This window comes from Dermacentor andersoni, chromosome 2 (genome assembly GCF_023375885.2).
Source record: "Dermacentor andersoni chromosome 2, qqDerAnde1_hic_scaffold, whole genome shotgun sequence".
In the NCBI taxonomy this organism is placed as follows: Eukaryota; Metazoa; Arthropoda; class Arachnida; order Ixodida; family Ixodidae; genus Dermacentor; species Dermacentor andersoni.
Genome location: NC_092815.1, coordinates 68387346 through 68408865, shown reverse-complemented (window position 1 = coordinate 68408865; position 21520 = coordinate 68387346). Strand labels below are relative to the sequence as shown.

The 21520-nt window shown below is 46.4% G+C and overlaps 2 protein-coding genes and 1 pseudogene across 2 annotated transcripts in view; all 3 read right to left on the bottom strand.

Moving 5' to 3' along the window:
• Positions 1-1013: 1013 nt before the first annotated feature.
• LOC126541922 (uncharacterized) lies at positions 1014-10862 on the bottom strand. The gene is made up of 4 exons (XM_050188892.3): positions 10169-10862; positions 6006-6272; positions 3580-3806; positions 1014-2935 (listed from the first exon to the last, which is right to left on the bottom strand). Exons 2-4 carry the CDS (start codon positions 6261-6263, stop codon positions 2218-2220), a joined length of 1203 nt encoding a protein of 400 aa, XP_050044849.1. The 5' UTR covers positions 6264-6272; positions 10169-10862; the 3' UTR covers positions 1014-2217.
• A 3786-nt stretch (positions 10863-14648) lies between these two features.
• LOC126541923 (chitin synthase chs-2-like) overlaps positions 14649-21520 on the bottom strand; it is a 154499-nt gene continuing 147627 nt past the window's right edge. The window contains exons 13-16 of the mRNA XM_055077016.2: positions 20006-20283; positions 18998-19308; positions 15714-16418; positions 14649-15076 (exon numbers count right to left, since the gene is read on the bottom strand). Of these exons, the coding sequence (XP_054932991.1) occupies positions 14934-15076; positions 15714-16418; positions 18998-19308; positions 20006-20283 (1437 nt within the window). The 3' untranslated portion in view covers positions 14649-14933. The remainder of the gene's footprint in view (positions 15077-15713; positions 16419-18997; positions 19309-20005; positions 20284-21520) is intronic.
• Positions 20972-21152, bottom strand: LOC126542107 (U2 spliceosomal RNA; annotated as a pseudogene).

Here is a 21520-nt window from a genome sequence, read left to right as displayed (position 1 = left end):
TATGAGGAGCACATACCGATTATGATTAGCACTGTTATGGTACTATAGGACTACCCTTGATCTTCTTTCTATGAGGAATTCCAACAGTCTAAAAAAGGACACAGAATATGTAATATTGGGACAATTAATCTAACCAGCTGATCACTATGACACTCAGCTGGCGATGACAAGTTCAAAGTTAAAGCAGCAATTCGACATCTTTGAAATTTGTACGTACATGGGGGTCCTTTATGAAAGGGAACATGCGAGCACGTGGCTTATCTGCAGGCTGCTTGTAGCCCTGACAACAGGCAATGAGGCAAAGTTCAGTGGATTGCCACATCATATATCAGTGGGGAGCGGCGAGTTGGGGTGGGGGTCTAGCATGCACTTGTCCATTAGCTATGCCAGGTTATTCTGGCAGCGAATAGATGATGCCACAAGCCAATGTGCTTCCTCTTGCTAGCGCTCTAACCAGCCTCCGCACAGTAAAGGCCATGTGCTCGCATGTTCCCTTTCATAAAGGACTCCCTCGCCCCTTCATGCACTCTCTTGAAATAGTTGAACCTCTGTGCAATGAACACAAATATAATGAATTATCAGATCTAAAAAAAAAAAAATTTCTTAAGCATTATCGATGTGTGCTGAATATATGCTAATAACAAATTATTGGCATTGCACATTACTGGGAAATCAATATACTATATAAATAAGATATAATATATATATATACGGATTTTGGTCTCTGCACAGACAACTTAAAACTAGTGCTAGCCTTGGGATTTCTACAAAGAGAACATGCTTTCACCACTTAGCTGTAAAATCCACAATTTGAAATGATTAATTTAAGTCAATTACTGAACATTTCTTAATTAATGGGCTTAATGTCGATTCTCATGTAGTGATGCTCATCACTGCTATGTATTCTGGCCCTCAAAAATTTTTTTAATCTCGTAACCTCCTGTTTTGAATAATTAACGACAGTCATCGCTGATAAACTTGGTATATGCTTGTGCGACACATTCAAGCACACACACGTTTTGCAAGATTTATTTTTCTCAAAGGCAGTGCGAAAGGAACAACAATTGCTTGGACCCTAGTTTCTGACTCAGTCAGCAAGTCGTCGTCTTACACATATGCTGTCAAAGTACCACATAAAAATAAGATTCAGCTTTCTTGCAACGAGAGGAGATGCGCTGGAAGATTTCAAAATGTAAAGTCGAGCAACGTATGATAAAATAACTTGAGAACACAATATTTTATCATTAGCTTCATGTGCAACCATGAAGTAACTACAACGCGACAGAAAAGCCAGTCATAAAAGGAATGTTTTGCTGCCCTAAAATATTCTGTGACAGGGGCTGCAATATTGAGCAACTATCCACAGAAGTCATATTGCCACATCGTGTCTAAATACGCATTGTAAGCGCAGTACAGACACACCTAGTTTTGTCATAAACCTAAAAAGTTACTTTTTCAGAGCGAGATCTTCTCTGCACATTCAAGTTGTAGGCAACTCAAGTACATTAACAGTTCTGTTTGCTGGCAGTGTATATAATGTCTATATTTTGATCACTGCATTTTGTAAAATTAGCTGCCTTACATAAATGTACTCTCAGATCACTCATTCACCATCTCTCAACCATTGGCACCGAAAAGAAACTGCACCGTGATGTCAGCAAGAGATACTTTCAGTCCCAAACCAAGAATGTTAATTTTACAAGGTGACCTCACTTAACTTTCTATGTCTCTTGATTAAAGATTATTTAACAGGTTGCAAGCATAATGAGAACTGAACAGGCTTAAAAGAAAATTTCATGCATAATTTCACATCATTGCATTTTTTTTTCACCGTGCAGCATCCTTTCCTTAACACCCTGTCTACAGTTATGCATATTCACATACCGTGTTCACCCAAAACTTTTTTTTCTGCACTAAGGGCACTGACCCTGTTGCCTGTCCACTAGTACAGACACATTCAAGAGCACCCCGCCCAGCAAAGTGCCTCGACTAACCCTCCTTTCCTTAAAATGCACTCCAGATCCAGCAGAGCACTAAAAGATCACTTCGGACAGCTGCATTCCTAAATGCCAGTTCGTAAGTGCTTCACAAACATTCCACTAGTGGGCTTCCAAAGCATAGCTGCTGTCCAGAAGAAGCTGAAATGTTGTAACACTTCCTCAAGGCAAACTGACGTGACTTCACTATGACAGTTATAGTCCAGAATCACAGTGGCAATCACAGTGTTCCAAAAGAACTTTCAAATGCACTCAGGTTTCTTTCACTTGCCACTTCGTCGTAGCTGGGCGGGGGTGTGGCCCCAACGAGCCTGTCATCATCATCCACATCACTGGCATCTGCTCCCACTGTCAGCAAAAAGTCTGTGTCGTTCTCTGCTTGTGATGCATTTGTGCTTGGCGCAGTGTTGTTCGGAGCATTTTCAGGAACTGTTTCGGAGTTCTCGGGGTCGATGACAATGAGCGGCAATTGGTCACTGATGGCAACATCAGTCTCTGAGGCACCAAGAAGATCGTCTGGCAGAACAACTGTTGTCCTCTCATTGACAGAGTTTGTTCGACTGGCTCGATTGCTGTTGCAATTGGCTATTTCCGAACTGTGTGTTACCGTAGGAGTGCCTGGTTCGCGGCGTTCGGCTGTTGGCGTTGTGAGTGGGATTGCATCAAACACTTGGATGGCGGGTGCACTGGACACACTTGTTGGCAGTGGTGATGTGGCCAGTGGAGATGTGGTGTCTTCTGCTGACGGAGACTCGCAAAGGAGGTCCCTCGGTGTTGTCGATATTGAAGAGTTTGTGACTGGTGCTTCTGACACAACATTCGCCTCAACCACAGGGTTGCATTCATTCTGCCGCTCACTTTCTTGTTTTGTTGGCAGCTCAACCTGAAGGCAGGAGAGGGCAGCTGAATAGCAGGGATTCTGTGCCTCTATAGCGGTGCTGTGAAGGAAAAAGCAATAAGTAATTTATATAAAGGCTTCCTGTAGTCCTAGTGGCTGGATTAAAATTACACTAAATAGAAATAATTAGTTACTCTGGGCTGATAGATTATGCTCTTCTGCCACGAATAGAGTCATGTTAAAAATTGTGTAAATAAGAACAAATAGAAGACGAAGCCATGATGAAATTGTACTACAGTAATTCCCTCGATTTTCTGACGGCATCTGACTGAGTCTGAGCAGTTCTTTATTAATAAAGGAAGATTGCATTGCACTGAAATATAACTCAGACTGGTCAATTTTATGGGCTTCACTTGCACAGGAAAGAATCAAAGAATAGAGAACATCACAAATCCATGGCATCATCAAGACATTATGGGCACTGCACGTTAGGCATGCAATCCTTTATAATTTTCTGCATTTAATAACCGATCTCCATCTACAAAGGAAATGGTGGTACAGCTTAGAAAGCATATTCTACTAGTCTAGTGCGAATTAGTCTTTTGTTTGCAAGGCCACTTAGGGTATCAATAATGGTGAATAAAATTGTCCTTTCTTGTTTTTTTGTAGAAGCAAAATATGCGAGCTTAGCAAGACATTTTTGTTGTTCTAGCTGCCGAAATGTACCATGCAAGGTTGACTTACTTGGTACTAGTCTGTGCCGTAGGCGATACAATGGGCAATAGAAGGTAGCTCTGTCCATTGATGTTCATGATGTGGTTGACAGGAACACTGTTTGGTGGGCTGTTTTGTGGACATGGTGGTAGTTCATCACATCCAGGATACAATGGAGGCAGGATGTTCAGTGACAGTTGACTGACAGAGTATGTGGCGCTTAGTGGAGGAGCTGACGGGAGTGTTTCGCTGTTGGCCTGGAAACAACACGAAAATGAATGTCCCTACATGGTGTCAATTAGTACACAATGGTTACCTCATGCAAGTCTTTGCAAATACTTGCTAAGTGTTTGTGTTTGTTCAAAAGAGAGCACAACATTCATTAATGCATTTATCGTTCATAAACGTTATCGTTCATAAACATTTATCGTTATCCTCTGCTGACACTTCAAAGCTCTCCCACACAGGTCATCTGGAGACCTTTTTAACCAAGTTTCCAAAATGTTAAGGCAGTCACAGGAAAACAACCATGTCTGGAACACTTTAAACGTACTGCTGCAAGACACATGGCATTATGTCATTTACAATTTATGTCTTTGCATGTCAGTTGTGGCTATCTGTTCATATGTGCAGTGCTACTGCATGTCAAAAATGAGGGAGCTGACATTAGTTTTAATAAATGTGGCTCTACGACATCGTAACGGAAAATGTGGAACATGCCTCGTAAGAAATAAGCAATCGCCCCCTGAATTTTTTTCAGTAAAGATTGTAAATATTTTGAATGCACCTTCAGTAACAGAGCTGATGGCAATCAAATGCTTCACTCACCATGCTCTAACCAACATTACGCCAAGCTTTTATATCGGCATGGCTTCCAAGATAGTGTAAACTGTCATGCTATGCTGCCCATCTCGGAGGCCGCAGGGTTGGCAGTGACAGCCACGTGGCACCACCATGGCACCAGTGATGGCTCTCCTCTCTTACTTTTACTGGAGGCACTGCTATATATGTCGCGGCATTTGAGAAATCCTCCCAATAGCCATAATGTTTATGCTAGTGTAAGAATAAAGAAAATCAGTGGTGTCACTAGAGTCAGCAGCACCCCAAGTCATTAATCTTTGCTAAGGGCACCCTCCTGCAAATTTCCATTCCTTTTTGTTTTCTGTATACAGCACATAGTGCCATTGTTCTACTCGGCGAAGTGCACCTGGCGCCTTTTCATTTTGACAAATAATTTTCTTGTCATTCCACCCCCTCTAATGACGCCATTGAAGAAAATGGCAAGGGCTTTGAAAAGGCTCAAAGGTAGGCAGCTATTTCGAGTGAAATTGAGGGCTCCCAGCTCCACGTACAGGGCATTTGGCTAAGATATTTGTGTCAGTATCATCTAGCAATTACACAAGTTTACTTACCATGCCCAAAAATGGTTGCAGGCCCTAGGCCCTTCTATAAGACAGCCAAAATCATCAATCTTGTTTGTTTTGTTTCATGAACCAATGACGAAAGCAGCATCTTGATTTTTTTATATGTTCTTGTTGAATGTATGCCATGTTTTACTTACGATACTTAGTGTTTGCCCTGTTTCACAAAGCCTATTGTCTGAAGCTTAGTGTGTCATATATTCCTCCGAGATGCCTAATAAAGCAAAATTTTCTTGTAATAGCAAGTTACAGTTAATGTTTGCATGGGGGCTGTATTCTCAGTATATTACTTTGGGTATATCACTTTCTGTGTGCATTCATTCGTTAAGCAAGCTGACAAGGTGCGTGTTACTCTAACATACTATTGCGTTGGACGTTCGATCATGTACAAGGACCTCTGAAAATATTGACTGAGAATACAGCCAGTTGTTCGTGTTATGCTGTCTGAAGCTAGCTGCTTGCGTGTCATATGTCCGACAAGAAAGGTGGGAAAAGGCACCAAGGTGTGCACCGAAATCTTGGAAGCAATAGTCATTGGCGGTGTGCACCCTGTATGGCGCCGCAATGCCACGCCACAGGAAACGCAGACTTCACCAAGATACGCACTATCTGCGCCTTGCTAGCGCAAGTTCATCAATGTGCAGCTGAAATGACAGTTGATGATCAGGGACACATACATCAACAGCACCACGTGTAATTTAGAGCTGAACTTCCTATCACAAGTAATTCTAATTGCAGTTTTCAGCTGCAGCCTTTAGTTTTTTTGTTTTCAATTTCATCTCAATCTGTATGAAGAATGCATCTTGAGATAGGTCATTACATTTGTCTCGCCTAGCTTCTTGTTTTTTTTTTAGTAGGCCAGTAACCAATCAAATATTGTGCTCTGGAATGGTCCCCACATACCCCCTCAAGTTATATTGGAAACCATGTCCTTAAAATGTCCTTCTTATCCAACTTGCTTTTTAACCAGAGTAGTTGTCCTCTTTGACATGAGCAATACTAAAACAACAATGGCGCTAATCACTGCAGTCTCACCATGTGCAAACTACTATTTCTTCGCTTGCTGTGAACCGGTCTGCCACTCTCCCGACTGCAGAAAGGCACCGCAGCCGCAATAAGGACTAGTAGTGACCCAATGCCGGTCACAAGAAGCCAGTTGTAGTCCCAGTTGTGGAAGGCCAAGAAGATGCCTCCAATCACCAGCACCGAAGCCACAGAACCCAGCATAAGACCCGTGCAGTTTGGACTGCTGCAGGAAAATGAACTGGTCCTGGGCTGCTCCCTTGAAGGCATGGTGGGCACCTGTAGTTTGAAGCAAACAGCTTTCCTAAATTCCCAGGTACATCTCAACTCATTCCACCGCAACTTACTTTATATATATATATATATATATATATATATATATAAATCAGCAAATATTTATATAAAAGAAGCAGCTGTGGTTATTTAGCAGCCAATGTCATGTGTATAATGCACTGAGCTAGTGTTTCATTGAAAATTAAACCATCTTTACCACTACATGCATTCTTACATTTGCTTAAAGCAAATGCAAATGATTTATTAATTTTTTCGTACGCTAGGAATATGTTAGAAGTTCACTTTGATACTTGCTTTCTTACTTTGTGTAAGTCTGTATATGAGCATAAAATTGTACCTGCTTTCTGTTACAGAGATGGCTGACTGCTGTACTTAGTAATGTGCTGCCGCTTAAATTGTACTAGTGCTCCAACAACAATAGACCATTTTCCAAATTCACAAGTGTGCTTCTCTGCACTGCTTATTTGCCCAACTCATGGTGACACCAATTATGGTTCAAATGAAGATGAAGTAGTAAGCTGCACATTGTGGGGCTTGTCTCTTGTGCGTGGTTTTATCGTGAGAGCCACACTTACATTTTCTATGTCGGAGGACAAGCAAACTGCACATTTGTATGGAATGCAAAAATGACTGTATTGCCATTAGCTGTGCAAACTGCCTGGCGGGAAAGCTAGCTTTGAAATTATAGAAAAGGTCTATTGCAGAGGCAGCCAGACAGGCATATGCAAAGAGCCATAAAAAAACGTCTTTTTAGAAAGGGGGGTGCGGCAATTTGTTATTTATTATTGTCCAACGCAGCTGATGGTCACAGAGAATGCCACTCGTGCAGTGTTTCCTCATTATGCCCCTAGATTGTGCTTCCTTGTTCATAAAGCAAGCACCTTAAAGTTCTTCTAGAACCCACAGGAAGCTGGTCTTTAGAGGCAGAAATATGGGGGATGCGGTACAGGTGCCAGAGTTCCGAGCCGCCGTTTCGCGACCCGGCTATTGTAATCTTTGCGAGTTTCTATCATATACATTTAGTATATTTGCTCCCGATGTGTCATACTGAATTTACTCTGAATATCTTAAGTCACGATTTCAAAATTAAAATTAAATTATGGGTTTTTACGTGCCAAAACCACTTTCTGATTATGAGGCACGCCGTAGTGGAGGACTCCGGAAATTTCGACCACCTGGGCTTCCTTAACGTGCACCTAAATCTAAATACATGGGTGTTATCGCATTTCGTCTCCATCGAAATGTGGCCGCCGTGGCCAGGGTTCGATCCCGCGACCTCGTGCTCAGCAGCCTAACGCCATAGCCACTGAGCAACCACAGCGGGTAAGTCACGATTTCAATTTTCTAGTAAGACATGGAGTGCAACAACATACCATAATTACAGTTATCATTCTTAATATCTGACCTTATGTACTGAAAACTGAACACTGGGCTGAACTTAATGCTTAATTTAGATGCAACTTAAGTTTGCTCAGTACAATAAGGCAAGAGTGACATTCAAATTACTGTAATAGTCAATATGCCAGTAACAAAACAAAAAGATGAACTTGCTGAAGAACAAATTATATGCATTTATATGCCTCAATTTTGCATGGAGAAAAAAATTATATGCCATATTTCAAAAGAACTAACTTGTATATAATTTCCCACCATGTTTTCCTGCACATACTCTTTATGAGTAATGCAATTCAGAGTATGGTTATTTATGAGTTGTGTGCATATCTGAAGTGCAGGGTGCTTTCTTTATTTTTTTTTGAAGATATTTGCGGTTTCAAATAGCAGTAGGTTATTTGATTTGTATTCAAGAATGCATCAAATAATACTCTCAAATGTTATACTATAAGCCAGCAATAGTCAGCTATTGCTACAATATCCTGTCCTAATGAAAATTTTTCTTTTTTTCAACTGCAAGAGAAATCAACTTCAGATAGGGAGCAACTAGCAGTTAATTCTTTCACACAATGAATAGCAATGAACTACGAATGGATGCATCTATCCCTTTTAGACTGCCTACAGGTTACTTGAATATGCAATCACACAACTGCTTTCCCTACTGGAGCTCATGATGCTTGCATCTATGGAAAACATGTAGTATTACAGTTTTCAATCTTACATTAGCATACAATCAACTGAACTCTGCAATGTTCATATGCATCACTTTGTTTTGCCCTCATTACCACACATTATTTTCATGATGTCCATCTCTTTCCCTTGGATGTCTTATTGCTACCCTAGCAAGCTACCCTGGTGTGGGTAGTTCTGCCTTTTGCAGCTGTGCATGCCTGGCCACACCCTTCCTGAATACAAATAAAGTATTATTGTTATTATTAATTTAATTTATTTACACTTCATCAATGCTGATATGCATTTTGCATAGCATCAGTTATCTTTATTTCATTTGAGAAAGACAGAAAGGGCAATCATCCTTTATATCTTTCTTGATGCCCTGTCAAAAAAAGTTTCAATATTTGCACGTTTTTAGTCCTTGGTAAAACAAAATTGGGCCACAAGAATATAAGCTTCACCCAGTTGTGCTGACGGGGCACATCACATCTAGAAATGATGTCACTATATAAGCTTTGGGTCTGCGATCTTTTCTTGCAGGGCCTAGCAGCAGCAGTTGCTGCGCTAAGCTGAACTGAACAAAGTGAAATCTTCATCCTGTGGGCTTCCTACAGCTGGATATTTCGACAGCGTTCTCTCGCCATATGCACACAATGGGTCCCGGCATCATCTGTCTCTTGTGGCAATCGCCGCGACGGCCATTCACCCTTTATTCAACCCAATCAACCATGTATTCTTCTCGGAGGTTCCGAACCGAAAATAACTCGCTCTAGACCCCACCACGGGCCCCCGTTGCCCGTGGCATGCTAGCAGCGTGTGTGCTCCATGCTCCGCGAGCCAGATCGCCTTCTCTTGTTTATTATTATTTTTTTCTTCAGCGCGCTCTTGTGTTTATGAGTGTCTTTGTTTCACGCCGGAGCGCGCCTTCAAGCAACCGAAACCGCCGTTTTCTCATGTCGAGAAACTTCGCACTCGGGCCTGTCTCTCTCGTGATCTATGACACTAGCGCGATCGAAAATAGTTCCCCTGCTGTCGGTCGGAGTTGGGGAAGAACAAGGCAGTCGGGCGTGAAGAATGAAAACGTCAAAGTGGAAAACGAAAAGAAGTAGGAAATTCCAGAGCGACAGAGTGACACTGCTGTTTCCGCGATAACACGCGCCGCTGGTAATGATCGACTACAGTGATTTGTGCCACATGTGGACCATGCCTACCAACTTATAGCACCACATGAATGCTCGCGATACTGGGTTACTCCTTCCACCTTTACAGAAGCAGAAAAAACAAAGTAGCAATTTATGAACATGAGTCTAAATAAAAGTGGTGCTTTTAACGACGCGAGTAAGGAGGCCACGCAAATGACAAGACGCCGCCCGAGAGCAGCCAGTCGCGCTTCATTTGGTGACCCCGTCTTGACCGGTTGCGGGTCAAGTGCGCTAGCGACATAAAAGATACAAGCTGCACTTAATGCGCTGGCTGAGTAACCGACAAATCTCAAAGTGAATATATTCTTTAAGCAATGCTTCCTATCTGAGTTAGTGCACTTCCCATGAGTCATCAGCACGAGGCTTTGCGGAACGGGAAGCGAATCTACTTGACGTGACTAGCCACCAGTCGCTCTGCGTTTCGCCTTGAGCGTGACGATGGAAGAAGCTCGTATGACGGCAATTGAATTTGCAGAGCATCTGCAATGAGAAACCGAGCGAGCGAAAGCGACCGCCAAGCCACTTAGCACAGACGGAAGACGCACATGGAGTCGAGTGACAGAAAAGAACGCTTACCGGACGTCAAGGAGTCGAGTGACAGAAAAGAACGCTTACCGGACGTCAACAAACGTGGCAGAGATGTTCGCGGAGGGGGCCACCGCTCCCGGAGCTTTGAACTCCGAGCGAGAACCGAAGGATGAACCTCGCTCTCCAGCGTGGTTAGTCGTCAAGGCCCTCAGCCACTCGGCGATTCCATGCGTTCCATGGTCTGAAACCCGAAGCTGCCTCGGTCAGCGCGGATCGCGCAGACTTCGTCTCAGGTTTGCGCCGTCGGGTACGCCGTTGTTCGGCGGGGGTATAGAGACAAACTGGTTTTGAGAGCGCTGTGCCTCTCGAGCCCGCAGCGACGGCAGCAGCTAGATCGTGAGCGCTAAGTGCCGCCGCCGGCATCCTCTCCCGCCGCCAGGCCAGCCGGTCGTTCAAAGTTAAAGGGAGTGAAAAAGATAGATTAAAAAAAAAAAAGATCACGAAGACTCAAGACGGCTTCAGCCGGGTGCTGCCATCTATTTGTGTACGAGCGAGACGCCTAGTGAAGAGCGGCGAAGGGAGTTGTTCACCCTCGCCCAGGGGTTGCCGTTTGCCGCATCTCTGCGGGCGACCAGCGTTTTGGCATCTTGGCTGCGCGGAAACCACAGTCGACACATGGCGTGTGCACGTGGCCTTTGGACTCGATAGCGGGAGAGTCCGTTGTTGCAGCTATGCGGTTAGTAGCTACGGGAGTTATTGAAACATGGTAGCCTCAAAAATCTGGCGCCGCTAGCAAGAAGCCTTTTAGTTCAGAAGAGTTTGCTGTTGGGATAGCTGGTACACGTTTCTAAATTTACAAACAGCGCCAGGAAACGGGACAAAAAAGTCGCGTTTCCTGGCGCTGTTTGGAAATTTAGAAACCATTTTACCCGCAGGTACACATCCACCGCAAGTTTCTACAGGCTAGGTAGCAAGTAGAGTGACACTTGCGCGGAATTTTGCATTTGCCTCTCGATAAGTTAGTGGGGCAAGCTCCCGTCGCTTATTGAGTAAACTTATACGTGTGTAATACTTTGTGCGAGGTATCGCGGGCTTTCATCGTTAGAATAGGCAACTACTGCAGTGCGTGCCTCGTTTTTTGGGAGGATCACATGCATTGTAATTTCTAGGGCTGAGTAGCAGTGTTTTCGACCATCCTCATATCGCTCTGTGCACTCTTCCATATTTACTTGTTCTGTCAATCCTTGTAAGCTGCAGACGCTGTAATAGCGCGATATGTTACCGTTGACAATGCTTTTTTGCTTGTAAATCTTCAGAACTGTGTGACTGCAAATTGTAGGCGTAATGGTCGATTCTCTAAATTGGAGTTTTCAGTAAGCCGGGAAGAACCTTAACGGGAGGCTAAAGACAACCACTAAACGAGGCTAGACTGATAGATTAGTGTTTCTGCAGCAGGTGAAAAGTTAACTTCATTTCCTCAGTTTCTTTCACATAAAAACAGCGGCGCCGACGATGTCACTGAGTGACATCATTTACTTCGTGGATTTGTTCATTTTTCTCCTGAGGATAAGAGATAAAGTTGCCAGCACACAAAGTGTCAGCATGCAAAGAATTCCAGAGTGTTTGAATCCTAGCGTAACTTCTTGAACGAGAAAGGCATTCGGGTTGTTCTGTGATGCAAGCATTAATTTATGATACATAATTCAGTTAGGGTTGTATTGTGGAGCAGAGCAGATATTTGCTTGGAGCACAACTGAAAGAGCGCAACAATGACGCGGAAATGTTTGAACAGCACAAGCGCTTGTACTGCCCAGTCTTGTACGTACCTTTCTTGCCCTCTTTCAATTTTACTCCATATCGTATGAACCAGCTATAGCCCAACAGCAAGTCTTCCTAACATATTTGCTTCCTTGCGAGAGAGCAAATTTGGCGACAGAATATAATGCTTTTCACGGGCTATATTGTTTCTTAGCACCATTATATTTATGAATGTAACAGAACATGAAAATGCTATAGCAGTGTTACGACAAACTTAGCTTGGGGTCTGCCATGTCCCAAAATATAATGACGATAGGAGCAACAAAAAAGTCATGGGGGAAGAGAAAAAGACATTCTTCTGCATGGCAATCTTGTAGACTACGCAAAGTATAGAAAAAAAAAGCGCTGTAAAGGTTCCTGCCTAGATACCAGGGCTATCAATTAGTCAATGAAAAGTGACATGATCGAATTTTAAAGGAACCTGTGCTAGACAGAACTGCGATGAATAAGCTGCATTTTATTACATCAGACTTTCAGGTTCTTTTTTTTTTTTTTTGCAAGTTTTCAGCAATTCGGATGCCTTTCTTGTATGGTCACAAAATATACCGGTAACTGCATGGTGTGTCATGACATGTGATAACTTTTGCTTTTAAAATTGCATCTATGCGTTTTCTTTTTTTAAAAGTGTGTGTGTGCGTGTGCGTGTGTTGTTGTTGAAGTTGAATTTATTTTCATCAGTAGGTACAAACAGCAGCACAAACAGGTGAAGTATAATTGCACAATCGGAGGTCCCGAAGTAAAAACTGTCGGAGGGACATCTTAAACAGGAAACAAATGGGGGTTTGTACAATTGTGGCAACAGCAGCAGGCTACATCATACGAAGGTTGTGTTTGTCAGCGAAAAAAAACAACAACCCTGGATAAAAAAAGAAAAGAAACAGCTTTGAATACAAAAGTGTGGTTGTAGTGTGTGTCGAGGATCCGTGCTGCCACGAACGTTCCATGGATGGTGCCGTGCCAGGTGCCGGAAGAAAGAAAGGTCCCGAGCAACGTTTAAGAGACGGAAAAAAAGTTTGTACTGAAATGTACATGGTTGAGCTTTACAAACGCGGCTCCAACTCTCGGAGCACGCTACATGCTAAAGTCTTTGCATGTCTAAGTCTCTCCCACAGCAGTGCAGATGCGCTTTATATGCTGTTTATTTCCCTCTTTCGCTCATCGAGGGAAGTCGCTGGCCAATCACAAACGTTGAACCGTTCACAATATCCCGACCCCGAAGTCCCACATTTTTGCCGGAGTCCCTGGTCTCCGACGTCGCACAATACGAGGCAACCACGCGGCAAACTGTGAACCTGCCGTCGACGGCTTTCCCTGGGAGTTCTCGACAATGACCCTGTCATCAATTAGTGGCCACTTCGTGATGGATTAGTCTAGCAGGATCGCGAGACAGACTGGCTTTCGCGGTAATCGGAGGAGGCGTTGTCGCCTTGAAGTGAGACGTCATTGTTTATGCGTTACCATCGGCGCTAGGTCCAGTCGTAGTCCGGGCCGGCATTCGCCTCGCTTGTCAGTTCTGGGCGTTCGAAAAGCCGAAGATTTAGTACCTGACTAAGCGTCACCGTAAGACTCCGGTGACGCTGATTTATTCGTCTTGAGTAAACGATGAAGCGTGAACAGCACCCGAGACAGCTGCACGTCTGCCGGTGAAATATCCTTGTCGCCGAGAGATCACCAGGCACAACAGTGTGCGTGGGTATATATTGCCTAAATAAAGGCTTGGCTAATTTTTTCGAAAGTAAATAAAAATTCATGCAGTAAGGTGTAATATAGTTACACGCACCGCTGATGTCAGTCAATTCTATTGTTTCCTTTTTACACGCAACTGGTTCAAGTATTTTCATCACACCGTTTCCTATACAGTCCCGACAAATATTAGTGTCGGTATATAGTGATAATCAGGAAGGCACCCCGGGCCACTTTCTTGCCGTTTTCTACTTCCGATTGGAAATATATGTTTTTCGCACCATCGAGAAGGTGTCTATCTTGTGATTGTGCATGTCCGGAATGTTACGTATTCTTGTGATTAGCTGCACTCCATCCAGCTTAGCAACTCCGTGCAGGGCAGCGAAATTCATGGGTTGCGTTAGCCAACCACGGTTACTATTCTAGGCATTGTGAAATTCCGCGATATTGCCAAATTCTGTAAGGGTGGTATTTGGAACCAATCAGAGAGGCCATAGCAGCCCTCTGGGCCAATCAGAGCTGATAAGATGGCGTAGTCGACAATATGACGCAATTCGACAATGTCCAGAATAGTACACCAGTAAAGAGAACTAGAAAAAGGGCTCCTCCAGTGCCCGCCTCTGATCGCCCTTCGTGCTACGTCGACTGAATGGAAGCTTAAACGGAAGGGTTGTGTAGCGCTCTCGTCTGCGATTGGCTGAGACGATTCATAGCCTTTCTTGCACTGCGCGTAGTTAGTGACACGAAGTATAAGCATCATGGATCGGTGTCCCAAGGGGATGTTGGAAACGCTTGGCTCGTAGAAGGGTGAGCAACGGCCATTTTGTTCGGACCAGAACACCTGCACGGGAAATCTTCGCCACAGCCCAAGATGCCGACTTCACTCTCCTCTTTCGCATTTCCGTATATTTCCCCATTTTCCCGCAGCTATGTCATTCTGCTCAGAACACCGAAGCCGTGCACCGATCACACAGTGAAATGGCAATGATATCGAGTTCTGCAGCATAGCGACACCATCACCAACAAATTAGTGTTCCTGTATATGCATATGCAGAGACACCACACCGAATTACCAGGGTTGCACGTGCCAGCTAGGCCACGCTAGGTGCATGCATGCTACGGCTAGTGCAAAGCTGGCAGCTGGCCGAAACAGTAACGGTCGAATGGTAGGTTTATGCTAAATTTAGCTCTCTGATATCGACTGCAAGCCCGCTTAATTCCAGACACTACAGAGTACATTGTGTGCGGTTTGAGCAGCACCTGCTGCTACGTCAACGTCTTCACGCTTTATTTAGTAAAACAGTCTGTCTACGTTGCAAACACGTCCTCATTTATGCCCGCTCAGCTCTTGTCATCTGTATGACGAGGCAGAGCGCAGCGGCTTTCTTCTTGACCGGCGAGAAAGCGATGGGTCGCTACGGCGACGACGCAGCATATCGGCCACAGCTTGTCGACTTATTTGCTTGAGGCAGCTCGTGTTCGTCTCAGGAATCACTGCATGGAAATAAAAAAACTGTTACGTATATATCATTGTTCTTCCTGTCACACATGCGCTACCAAGTCCGATCTGACCTTTCAATCCTTAAAACACGCGGTAAGACAAAAGGCTGTTTCATGAGATCTGCCGTTGAACTCGAGAACGACGTCATTGATCCATGGGCATTGCACTTCGCAACGTATTAGTAATGACAGGGAAGTTTACTCATCCTTATAAACATCTCGTATCTTGTTTTTTCTTTTTCAGACAACAGAAGGCTGGGTTACTGTCCGCCTGCTCCGCGCTCTAAACAAATCGCGTTTCATTGGAGGCTTCTACGGGTCCCCGTTTCACCGCGGAGAGCATGCAGGTAAGTGTTAGGAACCTTCTGGTTTTACTCCATTTCTCGTTTCCTTCTCCCCTATATCTGCAGTATGATGGCCTTGCACACATCTTGCGGAAGGAACAGCCAGCACATGTTTTGACGAGCAAGTAACAGCAGCCCAATGGCCCTCGCAACTTATCCACTGCTTTGCCTAACGACGTATTGACACTGCACAAATATTGCCGCCACTGCTAGGAGTGTTCACTCTGCCTGAGTTAAGTACTTGAGAAACACCGGAAGGGGGTCGCTTCAGCGGTCACTATACTTACGTTCGATCTCGTGTCCGTTATTCATGTTCATCAGGTTGCGGGTGAGGACGAATTCCAGGTCCACCGCTCTGGGTCTTCGCCACGTCTCCTCGCCAGAAGCGGAGGCATTCGCCGGAGGAAGGTCTTCGATGGTTTCGGGCGTCTGGAGTTCCTTCAGTGCGGACAGGTAAGTCATGTAGCCCTCGCTAGGCTCGGTCGAGTCCAGGATGGAAATGGAGGCTAGCATGTGCGAGAAAGTGTGAAAGCGGTGGATCATCATGCCGCTCACTTGCAGGAGCAGGATGAAGGCGAAGAAGGCGATGAACACCATGCCTAGGGGTTCGAGGTGCTGGTAGTTCGATTGCACGACGACGAACTCGGCGGACGGCACGTAGCCTATGGTCACGTTGGCTGCCAGGGGCCACTCGATGTACAACGTGCTCCTGTGGTGTTGGAGGAGCACAATGACGAGAACGTACATGGCGTTGCAGAACAGCAGCGCAGATACGACGCGGTTCCGGAGCGCATCCAGCTTTTCTTGCATCTCGTGTACCGTGGACGCGTCTTTCGCTTTCTCGGGCTCCAGGAATTCCGTGATAAGGGAATTCCAGAACCTGTCCTCCTCCGGCTCCAAATCGTCACGGGTGCAATGCCTTAGCGTCGGATGAGTGTGCCAGACCGAGTGATCGCACTCTGCTACCGCGCCCTGGGGTCCCGGTAAAGCACCTGCGTATGCGAAGATATCCGAATTATTTATTTTGCTCAGATAATAGGGATTTAGCCCGGTCGTGTCTACTATTGTGAACTCCGACGGCTCAGCGGTAAAAGAACAAACCAACATGCTTTAGCACATTCGCGGAATTCTGAAGGAAGGCATCGTTTCAATCTCTTGACAATGGTTCACAGCATACTATATCGTATACGGCGGAAAAAGTGTCGCTTACGCTGATCCAAGTCGTCGGTACCGTGTGGTAGAGGCGCCGACGCTAAGGAAAAAACGCTGTCGCCGACAGTCGGCAGACCGTAATCGGTGTCGGGTCGGCCTAGTGTGAGTGAGCCGTAAGAAGTCTCTTCTTCGACTTATAATTACGGGCTGCACACCATGTACATGGTATCTTCAAGTACATTATTATTCATCCCCCGAGGTTATGCAAAGTGCGTCGAGTGTGCATACACGGGCGTCCTTGCGTGCCCACCTCCGCTCCCTTCGAAATGCGTAGTCATGCCATGGGCCGTAATCGAACCCGCGCTGCGCTGCCGATCGAACGCCAATCGAACGGCCCATCGCGGTGGGCTGCGCGGGAAACCCGGCTCCGTTGATTGCGCGGTCGAGCGCGCGTTGATCCGACGCGCGTGAGTGCAATGTACTACGACACTACTGCACCATTATTGCGTGACATTATTCCCAGGGACTTTCATTGTCAGGCAACCGCGCAAGATACGCGTACTACTCTGAGGGAAGAGCATTTTTTTCTGTCTTTCCGCGCGTCGGTTTATTTTGCCCCCTTACGCGCAAGGGGGACACTGCAGTGCGTGCCGTGGAAGCTGTTGCCCAACCTGCAGAAGGCGTCTCTTCCGGCCTTCTTCGCAAGTGGGTCGTTTGTCGGCTTTCTTTGTTCGCCGTTTCCCCCGCCCGCGGACACCTGCTCGCGGTCACGTTCGGCGCGCCGGGTGCCCGCGCGCGTTCAGTGTAACTGTCGGTCTGCGAGAAAAATGTATGCGAGCGCGCGCGCTCGCACGAGGGCAGCTCTATAGCGCCGTCACCTGCCAGGCCCGTCGCCGCGATTGACCCGCTATGGAACACCGGATTTCTCCTTCCTGCCGTCTTTTTTCTTCGAGATCAATGCAGACTGTCGGAAGCGCCCAAGCGAAAGCGTGAACTTTCACTGTTGCGCATGATCGTTAACGATCGATCAGCCGTCGCTGCATTGTAGACAAGACGCTGCATGCTGCGCCCTGTCCTCCACTCCTTTTCTCGACGCCTGCGGATGTCCCAGTTCTCGCCATTGGAGAGCTTTAGGTTAGGGGACGCAAGGGGCTTGCGTACGCAAGAACTAGGGGCGACGGTACTGCGCTAGCGCAGACCCAGACGTAGGGGTCTGCGCATGCGCAGTACCGTGTCCCCTAGTTCTTGCGTACGCAAGCCGCTTGCGTCCCCTAAACTAAAGCTCTATATTATCTATAGGGCGTTTTAGCGTACCGTTGCCGCCTGTGCCAAGTGCTCGCGGAGCTGGCACTGGGCAACGCTGCGCGGACCAGACGGCGTATGCAGCCGTTTGCGACAGGACAGTTTGGCAATCCCGGTCGCGTGTTCTTTGACAAAGGGGGTCAGCATTTTAAACGGCACGCGACGAGCCGCTCTTTTATCTGTGCACGCGTTGCAGGCTAGAAGTCCGGGTGAGCGCTATAGCTGCGAGGGAAAGCTGACGGCAGGGTATACGTCAAGCTTCACTTCTGATGCCACGGACATTAAACGTTGCCGAAAGCAATGAAAACATTGGGAATTCAATGCCATTTTCTTGGAAATTTTGGTTGGCCACGCTCCCGTATTTCTTCCTGCTTCCCTACGGGAAGCAGGAAGAAAGGCGTTGAATGGAGGCAACGTCGTATTCCGCAAGTGTCTCAGAAATTCTAAGATGTATGCAGGCATGATACAGGTTTTGCAAAGGGTTGCGAGTTCGTACATGCATGATTGTATACGACTGTAATATTCAGCTCGCCTCTGTGTCCTTTTCGTCGTGACAGGATGTTGTGTGTTCGGTACTATTACGCAGTAGTGATGGTTCATAGGGTTTTCCGAATATATTCGAAAGCAACGCTTGCCAGGGCCGTTTGCACCATAAGTTTTACTGGTGGACAAATTTTCTCTTTGTTGGAAAGCTTCGCGCAAGTGAAATTAAATTGCTGCGCAGTTGTCGAGCGACAAAAGTGATAAGTTTCGTCCAAGTTTCACTACTTTCGACAGCTTAATGAGCGGCAACACACAGTAACCTTTGCGAAGCCTTATAGCAGCGTGAATAACCAGGGCAAAGTGCTTCGTCAAAGCGGCCAATATATAGGGTGCGAAAGATCTCGTAATAGCGAAGGGTTATGGATCAGACTTTGACCGTTTGTATTTCTTTGATGCCTGCCGAAACCTCAGCACGTGGGCGTTCTTGCGTTCCGTCGCTGTCTCAACGCTGCCGACGACCGAACCCACAACCTCTCTATTCTAAAGCAACATATATGCTATATACCACGGCGGGGTGTGGCTGGTGTTTCGAGATAAAGGACGACTTCTACACGATGACCGGAAGATACCGTACCATTCGGCTTAAGCTCCTTATGCTGGCCACTGTTGTCCTCGCCTTCCTCCTCTTCGTTCAAGACGGGCATCTTGTTTGCGCACTCTTTCAACAAGGGCTCGAGACTCTCCGGTCTTGAGTCGCCCCTGCTGGCCGCGTTCAGGGAGAAGTCCCCCCATGTGGTTCCGCTGTGGGACTTTGTGCACCAGAGGCAAGTGAGTATGTCGCCGAGGCGGCACGTCATCATTGCCTGTGCCATTGGCCTGTACCGGTCGGCGTTGGACGGTGCGTGATCCGCTCCGCCTTGCGTTGTGTTGGCAGTGGAGGTCTCCCTGCATGCGGTGTGACACAGAGAGGCGTTACAAACGGTGACCTCACTTCAGCTGGTGCATGTATTGGGCAGCATTACTGGCATTATTTAATATGTTTACTCGATTCGTGCTCGGACTTAATGAGTCAGCATTGACAAAGAAATAAACAAATAACCATATACGATCTTCCGGTTTTGTCATTAGTGTATTACACCGCTAATATTGCGCAATCGCTATTGGTGCTCTCAACCGCGCACTGCTCCAATTAGGTGGACGAGAAAATACGGACGCGATCATGGAGAACATTTTACCGAGCACGCTTGGGGAGTTGTGACGCGCAACTGCGAAGGGAGCTTCTCTTGCGCACGGAGCCGTGTGCGCCCGCAAACGAACCACAAGCAAGACAAATGATGACGCGGAAGAAGAACTATACTTCGTGTATGTGTTCGCACCACTTCGGTATACCGGTAATGCACGAGGAAATCGTCGTGCTAACCAACCTAATTCGAAGATTTCTTAGGACTTGCTGGCGAAACGAGTCCGCGACGGGAAGACAAGTTCACAAAACGCGCGCATGCTTCTCAAAACGCGCAAATGGATGCACGTATTTTGTGGATGCGTGCACGAATAAAAAAAAAAAACGGCATAACTTCCTCTGACGTGAGTACCACGTGAAGTCAAATCCGTGCGCACGCGCGCGTGTCTCTTTCATACGTACCTAGTGCCCCAGGAGACGACGTTGAGGTTGATGACCGAGTAGAGAGCCAGGATGAGGTACATGGAGGGCACGAGCACGAAGTAAAGCAGGCCGTGCATCAGGCACCGGAACTCCTGTGGATGCACTAGAGCGGCGAGGAAGAACACGAGCGCCGTCCCCACTATGAAGATGGACGAGGGCGACGTGATGCCGTCCTCTTGGATCTGCAGCGCCGTGCCTACAATCACGGCGGCCATGAGCAGGGCGTAGGCTACCGACAGCAGCTGCGCCACCGCGATCTGGAATAGAACGTCCGCTGCTGAGACACGCACGTTGCGTCAAGGAGTCATGTACACTCTTCGACAGGAAGCCTAAGGGACACTTAGGATAAACATTGGCATATGAGTCCCTTTTTCTTTTTTTTTTCTTTTAAGAGATCGGCAAGGAAGATGAAGTTACACGATAGGGAAAAAAATGCCATCCACCCGAGAGTAACACGAACCTACGAAACAAATCCCACGCGGCTTTCTTAGAAACATGGCGTCGCAGTTTGAAGAAAAAATTGACCTGGTCCGGGGATCGAACCCGGGATGTAACGCGTTTCCGGTGCTGGCGCTCTGCCATCTGAGCTAGCTGGCAGATCGCAGGACGAGGGCGAATTAATCGGCGACTCGAAGCGCAGGAACAGATTCAATTCGCCCTCGCCCTGCAGTTTTCCAGCACCCTGGTTAGCTCAGTTGGTAGGGCGACAGCCCTGTAAAGGCGTTGGTCTAGGGGTTCGATCCCCGGGCCAGGAAAAGAAGGGTGTAAATTCGGCCTTGTTAGTATGACATGCCGGAAGTGAAGCGTAAAAAAAAAAAGACAGAAGGAAGTAGCATGTGTTGGAGCGCGTGTGTTGTACCCTCCTTCTGTCCCTGTTTTTTGCGCTTCACTTGCAGTACCAGGTTTTCGGCTAGAGTTCCGTGCATTTTCCTCCTGCGTGTGCAATAACCGTGGGCTGATCCCGAAGGTAGTGCGATACCGGGCCGACACACGGCGGAGGTGAAGCAGGCTTCAAGCATTCCGCCAAATTGCTAAATTGGCGGAATCCACCTTGAGTCCAAATACAACCCATATCAGATATTAAGATGATAAGAACAGACACTACACTTTGACCCACGTCGGCCATGTCTACGTTCGCACTGCTCTCTCTTTGTCGGCGTTCCAAGCGCTTGCGTATCTGCTTTCCTTCCGCTCTCCCGTGGTGGCGGTTCCTTCGAAAAGTCACGCCTGCCTAGTTTTCTCCGGATCCTCGTGGCTGCGGTCCCGTCGTCCACGCGAATGTATATAAAAATCACGGTAAATGAGTTCGTACCTTTGTTCTAAATTCTGTGTCACCTCTGTGTCGTGTGCTGAACAGCTTCGCTAGTCATTCACATTCACTGAGTGGAATGGCTCATGGTTTCTTTCTTCGACAGCTTTGTTAAAAAAAAAAAGAACTCCTATGAGTTTCTTTTGTACAGCTTCGCGCTACTCTTGAGTGGATGACTATTCTCT

Bases quoted from the DNA above. Each gene is read 5' to 3' on its own strand.
- LOC126541922 (XM_050188892.3), bottom strand. From the start codon at position 6,263: ATGCCTTCAAGGGAGCAGCCCAGGACCAGTTCATTTTCCTGCAGCAGT. The intron at 3,807-6,005 runs GTGAGACTGCAG...TGTTGTTTCCAG, and splicing joins GAAATAGTAGTTTGCACATG to GCCAACAGCGAAACACTCCC. The intron at 2,936-3,579 runs GTAAGTCAACCT...TTTCCTTCACAG, and splicing joins ACGGCACAGACTAGTACCAA to CACCGCTATAGAGGCACAGA.